Source organism: Micrasema longulum, unplaced genomic scaffold, assembly GCF_059751315.1.
Source record: "Micrasema longulum isolate JH-2025_06_02 unplaced genomic scaffold, ASM5975131v1 h1tg000366l, whole genome shotgun sequence".
NCBI classification, from domain to species: Eukaryota; Metazoa; Arthropoda; class Insecta; order Trichoptera; family Brachycentridae; genus Micrasema; species Micrasema longulum.
In genome coordinates, this window is record NW_028277567.1 from 63,840 (window position 1) to 74,527 (window position 10,688).

General features: G+C 31.9%; 1 protein-coding gene across 2 annotated transcripts; it reads right to left on the reverse strand.

The window, feature by feature from the left end:
• Window positions 1-31: 31 nt before the first annotated feature.
• On the reverse strand, window positions 32-8,632 carry LOC148282184 (oxysterol-binding protein-related protein 11). 2 transcript variants are annotated; one of them, XM_088225508.1, is made up of 6 exons: window positions 8,475-8,632; window positions 7,901-8,121; window positions 5,341-5,502; window positions 4,795-4,895; window positions 3,748-3,826; window positions 32-1,946 (listed from the first exon to the last, which is right to left on the reverse strand). In XM_088225508.1, the coding sequence occupies exons 1-6, from the start codon at window positions 8,488-8,490 to the stop codon at window positions 1,827-1,829; spliced, it is 699 nt and encodes a 232-aa protein (XP_088081634.1). In that variant the 5' UTR covers window positions 8,491-8,632; the 3' UTR covers window positions 32-1,826. The 2 variants fall into 2 exon arrangements, with proteins under 2 accessions (XP_088081634.1, XP_088081635.1); XM_088225509.1 differs by having other exon boundaries at window positions 5,341-5,693; window positions 8,475-8,596.
• Window positions 8,633-10,688: the final 2,056 nt, after the last annotated feature.

Sequence of the window (10,688 nt, forward strand, 5' to 3'; positions counted from 1 at the left end):
TTAAATATGATTTTAGAAATAAAACACAGTATAAGATAGGTATATATTTACTTGAATAATCATTCTAGTTTCATAATTAAAATAAGATCAACTATAAAATATACGATTTTCAGAAATATGAACCCAAAAACAAAATAAATCAAGAAAAATGTGACTGATGTTGGTCATGATTTTCTCTATTCTTGGGTTTATATGGTCATTAAAACTAATAAACTTGCATTTCGTAAAACAGCTCATTATATAAACAAAGCAGTGAAAATATTATTAACATTTATTAAAAACAATGACATAGATACTCGATAAAAAATACAGTGATATGTATAGATTAGTTTACAATATATGGCAAGACTTGCAGATACATTAACTTCACCTCATAATATACACAATTCCTTTGGAATGTACCCTATTTATAATCTCTAATACACTCAACACATCGTTTTATGACATCATCACATTTTTCTTAATGTCCACTTTAACAAAGAGGCAATTTCAAACCCACGTAAAACTTTCAATAAAAAATGATCTGTCTGTTGTATATATTTTTATTATTCCAAAGTGAATAAACTCAATGAAAACAAAAAATAATTATTTGTTGATGTTGGTTTACTCAAAAAGACTGGAAGACATTATAAATATTAATATTTCGATGCTTCCTCCATAACATAGTCATCTGCAAACTCACTTATTTTTTATTGGGAGTTGACTATAAACATACCATTTATGTTGTTAAGTTAAATTTCAAATGATTTTCCATTCTACAAAATATGAAACCCAGTTGAAATTAAATATAGCATTAAATAAAACTATGTGTGAAAATTATGTTTGATTTTCATTAATGGATATATGTGAAAACAAACCATCATGTCGTTTTAGAAGAAACTATTACACAGACAGGATAGAATGCCATATCACTATGTCTCTGCATACAGGGGTGATATTCTGGATCTTCTCTATCCTCTATAGAGTGTTTAATTTGAAGAATTTTATTCTTTTAAAGTGGCAAGACTTTGCTTCTTATAATGGGCACACTGATGATTATACGTCAAATGGTGTATAAAACTGCTGCAAAAACGAAAATAAAACTAATATAGTTTGGTCAATTCAACTTAATTAAGCGTTTTGAGTAATGCTTAATGTCGCAATAATGTTCTAAATGAAAATTATCATTTTTGATAATTTTCATTTAGATATTTTCATTTTCATATTTTTTGACGTTTAATCATCAGTGTGGCCATTATGTGAAGCAAAGTCTTGTCACTTGAAAATAATAAAATTCTTCAAATTAATCACTCTAGGGGATAGAGAAGCTCCAGAATATCACCCCTGACCTCGCTTTATCTGCATTCATACATCTTCTCATAGTTTTTGACATATCCATCTTCAAGTATTTGTTGGATTTGGTCATGTTATGTCTTTCTCGGAGTTCTTATTTTCTGCATCTATTAACATTCGCATCCTAAATCTGTTTAGCCGTTCTTTCTATGGATACATATTGGAAGAAATATTAAACTGTGCAAATGGTTTCAGGATACATATGAACAGTCTATTAAAAAGAGTAGAAAATTACGAAGGGCTTTGGTGTTCTTATGGAAACAATTCAAAAACATCAGTTTTGGAATGAAATATATCACCATTAATCACAAAACAACCCACATATAATTTTGTGTTTGGTGCACCGGCATCAAAATAAGTTGTTTTACTTTTTTTTGACAGACTGCACTGTATGATATAATTTACAAACAAAACAGTGGACTCTAAATTCTACAGGGTCTATTACACATAATACATTTGAGTAGACAGTGAACACACCCTGCCGAAAGCTTTGTTCAAAACACCGAGTCTGTGTCAACATCACTGTGGGAGATATTCACAGATCCAAATTGCTGTTGTCTGTGTAGAATTCCCAAACACTGGAGTAGGCACTGCATGCTAGCTGCTGATGTTGCCTGAAAACCAGAGATTTGATTTATTTTACATGTATATAAATATACAAAACAGGAGGACATTGTACATTGCAACTTTTATGCTTTACTCTTTTACTCATTTAGTATATTTATATTGCAACTTTTGTCCCCTGTTAAGTTGGGGTAACAAAATGTTATTTGACTTAACCCTTTGAACTGTTAAAAATATTCCTACGCTTCATTACCGTCATTTTGCTTAATCTAATATATGGGTTTAAATCATAATAACGCACATACAATGGTTGTTGTTGAAGAAATCATCACTTAAATCCTGAAGTACAATCCCAAGCATAAATAAACATCTAAATCGTCACTACAACGCAATGACATGTCGAATATTATTTTCCCTACAAATTCATCGTGCTATAGCTGCCATTCGTTATCTCTAGTAATAGGTATGTATTATATTTATATGTCATCTGTAGAGCTGCACAACGGTACCGCACTTCACAATTTAAAAAAATCTTACCAAAATAAAAATAAACTTATACAGCTAATTTTGGTACCTGACATTTTAAACTTTGGAATAAAATGTATTATTTTTTAAAATGTCACTTTTTAAAATTAAAATTCATCATTTGATGAAGCCATAAAGTCACTTTATATGGCGCGCATTATCAACTTTTTTTTCTTGTATTATTACAAATACAAATCTAATTTTTATCAAGTTTGAGTAAATCAACAAAAAAAAAAAATATAATTACAAAATTTTCAATACATAAAATAATTTAAATCTAGCTGCCATAGTGTAATAGTTCATAATCAAATTCAAGCAATCTGTGACCACGAGCCGGAAGATTTGAAACTGCCGATGATTTAATTAAGATTATGACTTTTTGAAGCTTTTTTTGATAAGCTAACAACTTTATTTTGGACTTATGTCACAAGATGTCAGTAGTGTAAAGATTGAACATTCACCGTTTTGTAGTACGATTTTACTTAGTTATTGGGGGAGAAACTTGTGACTCTTATATGAGTCGCCTGATAGGGCAAGTGCGCAGTGACACCAATGGGTTAAAGATATTATATGATTGAGCTTATGCTTGTTATGCTTACCCAAACATGTTTGAATTTTTTAAAAGTGTTTACATACCTATAACTGGGGCAATTACGGATCTCATCGCGGGGTAGAGAAGAAAGAAATTTAGGGACTTTTATTTTTTGCATGCGAATATACTTTGCTTCATATATGGCCACACTGATGATTAAATAAATATGAACATGTGAAATCAAACATGCTGATTTTCATTTAGAAAATTATTGCATTACCCAAAACACTTAAGGTTGAATTGACTAAACCATATTAGTTTTTTAAATAGTTTTATACACCGTTTGACGATTAATCATCATTGTGGTCACTATATGAAGCAAAAAATAATTAACCACTATCTAGGGGGTAGAGAAGATTCATAATACCACCCCTGAGAAACTAATAATTTTATTGGGATTATTTAAGTAAATAATGCTTATACATGATTTTTTTTAATTATCAATTTGCAGAAATTAAATTTTATATTTTTCCCTAAACTCACCCGCAAGAAATCTAAAATTAAAGATAATTTATGAATTGTCAGGTCATAAGCCCTGTAGATGCCTAGACTTCTATATTACCTTCTCTTAAATGTTCTTCATCTCTGTTGTAATATGTTAATTGTATAATATATGAAGCGTGCACAAATACATAAAAAAATTATATGCATTAGCATAATTTAATATCTATGTATGTAGTCAATCTGAGATGGTATACTATTAATGAATAGTTGAAATAAAGGTTCTTTCTTACCTTCAACAAAAGTAAATCTGGGTCAGTGTGAGAAAATGGACTAGGAGCTGATTCTATGGCCCGTGCTAATGCTGCATCACTGCAAGATAAACATATATATATAGATATATATAGTAACGGACGTGCAGATGTTGTTACTTGCCACCAAAATCTTATTATGAAGTCTAGGGAATCATTATTAATGTATGTATACGATACATAAGAACCTCTATGTAAGGTTATATAACTGATGATGTTAGAAAATAAAAACATGTACATAAATGGCCGGTTATAGTTGATGTTTAACATCAAATACAACTTATATCTGTGAGGCTTTCACTGTGGTTGTTTTATTCGGGTGGCTTTGTGTTCTTATGATTTACCCGAATATTTCAATTCTGGGGGCCATTTTCAATGAGTTGTAAATACTCACTATTAGAAAAAGGGAATTAAGTTGTGGTAGGGTAGGGTTCGAACCTCGGACCTCTGATCCGCGAGTACGTGACACTAGCCACGGGTTCACAACCTGGTTCAAACAAAATCGGTTCGATAAGAAAATTAAGCGTTTCGAAGGAAGACTAACAAATAAATATTATAATTGATTACTGATAAGTTATTTAAATACATACATTAAATGCAAAACATTAAAAACAATCTTGTTGTGCAGCGAAAATGTCACCAGCAACTGAAGTTTATTGTGCCATAAGTAAAAAGTAACTTCATCATCATTCCCATATCTGTATCTAACAGTGCATAGGCCACAATATTGGTGAGCCAACAGCAGCGTATTTCTATTATATGTTAGAAAAAGGCAAGAGAATATACAATCTTCTAGTGAAAAAATACCTTTGTAAACAAATATTTAGTGTCGGAATGTAGCATGGTAACTGAGTGTGATAATTACTAAAGCACAAGACAAAGTGTAGTTTAAGTCAATATTTATGAATACAAGGAGTGACAAAGATACTGGTTTGAAGCCAATATTTATAAAAATAAATGGACTCATTTAAATATAAATATTATGGGTAGTAAATGTTTTGAAATAAAATGTAATAATAAAGATAGTACCTTAATTCTGTTTGTTGTAATTGTTGTCTAACATTTGTCATTGCATCTCTTACTGCTAAATGTTCTCTTATTGGTAAAGGAGGACACTGTACACCAATTGCCTGAAAGGTACCAAAATATTACTTAAAATAATAACCTGGGTATAGACGTCTGAAAAAGAGAAATGGAAATTACACTATAATAAATATCATTGATGGAAATTTGGATTGATGTAAAGGAAAAGTTAGTCAGAAGAGCAAAGAGCAAAAAACTACAATATATTTTAAATGTAATGTTTGAATTGAGCTCAATTCGATTTACATAAATGACAAACATCATTAACCATCTAATACACGGTAAAATACAATACTTACATTTGCTACTTCTAACTTCAAGAAAAAAAATCGACCTGATAGATATTTATGCTTTATTTTTAACAGTTGATAAAAATAATGTACAAGATAACATTTTAATGGCAACATGAAATCTTATTTTCCCATAGTGTGTCATTAAAAGTATTTCTAGATAAATATTCCTCAATACTTGCAAAAGTCTGCAAAATTTTACCTTAGTATGTGATTCAGCAATGGCTCGAAGCCCATCAACCCATTCTTGTCTGGCACGAGCATCTGCAGCACGAAGCTTTAACATGTCACCAGAAGCACAGTTGATTGTAAATGTTTTGGAATCTTCGTCACTTGGACACACTACAGCTGCAGCTAAATGGGCCTGTTGTAATTGTAAACCTACATAAAATAATTGTTTTCACGGGAACCTCTTTTCCAGAGCACAGTGATGGATCTGGATTGCACATGAGGAAAGTTTTTTTAATACCTATACACTTTATTGTTTATTTTCTTACAAATTTATCTGCCAGAATTTGCTTGGAGGCAGACCAATTATAATTCACTTTCTTTTTACTGGTAATAAATAAAACAATGACAGTAAAATATTGCATCATAAAGTAAGCACATGTATAAATAATTTTAATGATGTATCTGATACGCATATCCTTATTTTTTTGTATTACATTCTTCAGACACCCTGATACAGTTGATGCTTTGTTAACCTATTCTCAGACTTCAGTGTACAAATCGCTATGACTAGAGATTTCTACACTCAGATATCTGAAACTCATGACCTGTTCCACTGGCTTGTTGTCAATAGTCAGCTTACACCTTAAAGGTAGTCTGGATACTGTGAGACTTTTGACAATACAAGACATCATAACGTATGTTGTGGAAGCACAGGCTGACACTGTTCGTACCAAAGAGCTACACAGAACTGCTGAAATGAAGGTCTTAAGGTCCGCTACTGGAAAAACACTCTGAAACCGAATCCGCAATACTATAATTAGTGATACGTCTGAAATAGAGGATATCCTTTTTTTAAATGTGTTCCTTTTGCAACATTATTAGGTGATGATTATTCATGAATTACATCATAACATTTTTTTTAAAGCGTCCTCGAGGTTATCAATGTGTATAGTCTTTTTGGTTGATCCCCGTAGGTTGGATTAGTTTTAGTTACTGTTGAAAGAGCCACCTTCAGAGTAAACTATGTGTTGTGTAGAAAAAAAAGCAATGTACTTGTAGTTGTACCGTGTTGCAGCGGGAACCGCGTTGAGTTTAATTCAAGTAAGTCATCTTTGTGTATGTAATTTGGGTGTATTTTCTAAACAAACATTGGAATGAATCCAACCTATTTCATTTCAATAATTTATTTTTTATTAACATTAAGATCATTACAGAGTACCTATCCGATTTATTCTTATTACATTACAAAATATACACAACAGATTGATTAAATAGAAGAAAAAAAAAGTCATGTAGAATGAACATACATAATATTACAATTTGTAAATTGCCGTCTTAAGAGAAGTTCACTGATTTTTAGACAGTCAATATCTGAGGTGATACAATTGAATGACACGATTGCTCTACCTACCGGCATAGCCATCTGCAGGTTGGTTCTGCATCGTGGTAGGTAGAACAACCTGTGTTGCCTTTGTCGAAGATAATTATCAGGGACAAATATACTGAATTCATTCAGAATATCTGAATTATGCATGTGACCACCGATTAGTTAAAAAAATAAACACCCAAATGAATATCCCTTCTCCTCAACGATTGGTAGCCCAGCGTTCCTAGTAAGAAGTCGGTCGGGAAAAGTCACAGGTAATATCCATACTCCCCGAGATACAGATAATGCAGACATTTTTTCTGCACTCTCTCTACCATTAATTTGTGTGGTTTCATTTGGCGACCAAATAATGGAATTAAATTCCAAGTGACTTCTTATCAAGGAATTATACAATATTTACAGAATGTGAATATTTGAAAAAATCTTGACATTCCGAAGAACAAATCCAAGCATTTTAAGGAAGTTACTGCGTAGTGAAATTTTACAAAGACTAAATGGTAACATAGCGTCAAACAGCACCCGGAGATCTGAAGACGTAGACACCATTACAAACTTAACTCCATCCACGATATAATGGAAACAAATTGTTTTGGACGCTCTTGTGTACAACATGACAAAGCATTTAGAAACATTGAAAAACAATTTGTTTAGTTTACTCCAGTGTACAATATTTTTTACGTTACACCGAAGCTTCAAACAGTCTAAAGAAGTTTGCATTTCACTGAAAATTCTTATGTCGTTAGCAAATAATAAAAATTTGGAAATTTATGGAAGAACGACGGAAGAGAGGGGACTTGATAGAAACTTATAAGATACTAAATAATTAGTATGACTGCCCCCTGCATGAGATGTACCAATTAAATCCCAATACAAATTTACGGGGTCATAACTGGCAAAAAGCAGTACACAAGATATAGGCGCATCAACAAAGGCTGCCTGTCTAAAACGAATAATAATAATAATGTCATTTATGAATATTGTGAACAACGTTAGTCCTAAGTTAGATCCCGGGGCACGCCTGAGGAGGTGTGAAAAAGTGAGATCACCCGAAGTAGACGATATATATTGATAACAGTGACCGTGAAAATTTGCACACCTGTTCTTGAGGTTATATTACAAAAATGACAATGGCACCATACCAGATAGGTACGTAAAATAATTATAACAGCTGAACAAAAATACTCTTTAAATTTTAAGAACAGACCTCTCCTCGTGGTGGATGTCCTGGGATTACACTATCTCCCGGACCTTCGCACAAGTAGTAACTGAGTACACCACCTTCTGCGTCTACCGAGAACCATCTCTGCTGCCACCCTTTTACTACGTTTGTGTACTTATATAACTGGCCTGATAACTGTCTGTTTATACCGAGGCATGTCTTCATACTCAGATGTGACGAAGACTCCATTTTTTGTTGACTTTTAGCTATAAGAAAAAAAACTTTGAGAAAAGCTATAAAAAAATTAATGTAAATTTTATACATAAAACCATCATAGAACAGTAAAAACCGATGATAAAGTACAAATTTCAATATGTACAAATTTAATAATTAAAGCAGCGGTGTTATTCTGAACGCTCTCGCGGCCGTAGAAAACACTTTTATCTCGCGTATTTTGTATGTAAATACGCGAGATAAGAGCTTTTTCTACGGCCGCGAGAGCGTTTGGAATATCACCCCAGGTAACAAGCAATAAAGACAATTTTTTACATCAACGTTTTGTTAAAATTTAATGCTTGTTTAGTGTTCAAAATAAATGTAAAACATAACAATAACATACTCTCCTTCTGTGACATTAATTTTTGACGTTCACCGTCACAGATTATATATAATTGTTCACCGTTTACCAAGGACACCAAGTCACAAAATTGTCAAACGTCAGATTTTTTAGTACGGTATTTTGACATTTCACCGCTTTAGTTCTATAGTGTGTCAACTAAAAAAAACTAAATCTGATTTGGCAACAAAAAAAAACTGAAAAAAATACTGCAAAATTGAAAAAAAAAACGAAAGGAATTGTAATTTTTTTAAATAAATACACGTTTATTAGTTGGTAACTATGTTGTGAACGAATAATTTAATGTCGTTTATAACATTATTTTTACAAGTCTAATTTGTGGTCTTTAGTAGCGGACATATAGATAAAAGAATATGTATAATTGTCCTAATTCCAAATGATTTTTATCTATCCTTCTCTAATAACGAGCACCTTTCTCCACTAGGTAATTAAATTTCTTTGAAAAAGTTCATTGCAATTTTATAAGGGATTCATGGAAACTGAGTGGATTAAAATAACAGAAAAAATATATTTATGAAATTAAAATAAATTGATATAAATACAAAACACGGGAGGTATCTTGCTGGACACCCCCTGGTAAATACCAGGTTTAAACTGTGCAACTTCGTTAAGCTTAGACTGTACCCAGTAGTTCCTGTCTGCGTAATCAATAGGTGTGAAAGAACTACAATTTATTTTTAATGATATTAATTAAAACGTATAAAACATCATATATTGTACCAAAGAATTATAATATATAGAATGAGCGTATAATTATATAAGAATATTTCGGACTGTGTCCAAAAACTGTCAATCGCTCTCCATGCACTTTCACCGCGTGCATGCGTGAAGTCGCCGCGTAATATTACCAGGTCAATGTGATCCCATCCTATTCCATTTTTATCCCAGCAGTATTTCTACGCTTTAAAATGGAACAATACGGCATAGTTGAATTCAAATCGGGGGTTGCGCACTGAGCGACGTTTACAAAGGAACTAATGGTCAAAATGTAAAACTACGCATTTATGAATAGTTTAGTCGCCTTCAGTTTGATGCGCATATGTGGTTTCTGGACTATTTTTGATTCGATGTATTGTACACATAGAATTAAGAATAGTCCAGAAGGAGCGTAGAATCATATTTGAATATATAGGACTGTGTCCAAAAATCCCCCCACTTTGCCCCACTTTCACCGCGTATGCGTTAAGTCGCCACGTAATGTTACCAGATAGCGAAAAATATAACCATAACACAAATATAAGATAATTATATTTAAAAAAAAAAGCAGTTTGTTAATTTCTCTCAAATCTTATTTTACACGCGGAAACATTGATTGACACAACAGAGTAGAAAAGTAAAGGATCATTTAATAAGAGTAATTGAATTAATGAACTTTGAAATTTAAAAAAAATATTTTACATGAAACTTATATCATATGTTAAATAATATTTGATGTTTTAAAGAAAATGCCGGTCAAATGGCCACCATGGCGTTTAATCCGAAAGGTCAAATTTTCGTTAGTTCTCTGATTAGACGAGCAAAGTGCTAGTCCGTGATTGTAAAGTTAAACTAAATTTTCAAATAGATACCGAAGTGCTGGGCTCCGAGGAATCTTGTATAAAAGAGAAAGAAATTAAAATTTATGCCCTGTCCAAAAGAAAGCCATTTTAATTATTTTCGAGAGAAAGACATCAACGATTTTTTTCGAATGAAGAGTTCAGTAAAACTTTTTACCAATTTCCTCATTCCTATAAATAAAACCTTTTTGATAAGAACATATCAATACAGTCTACCCGATAGTTTTAATTTCCCTTTTGTAATATTGCCCTTTAGAAACAGAACTAATCATTAAAGTTTTACATTTAGATAAATGACTTTTTGTGTCATAAAAACGTTTCTCCTCAAAATGCACTGAGCAAATTTTGCTTCGTTTTGTTGGTTTCCAAAACTCATCTCGCCGTACTCTTTGTATTATTTTTATACACTCCGTTTTCCTTCTTTCATCAGCAGGGAATCTAAAATTCCACTAAATCAATTGAAACTAATATTTTCCTATTAGTAAAAAATAGTGTAAAAAATGGTCTACCCTGGCAATACTAACAAAATGTCAATTTCATTTTCATTGACAATCTGACATGTGGAAAAATAATAGTTTTTTTGAGTACTTAATGCATTTGCAACTTACATATGAATTTGCTTCTTTCAAATGAAATGTGA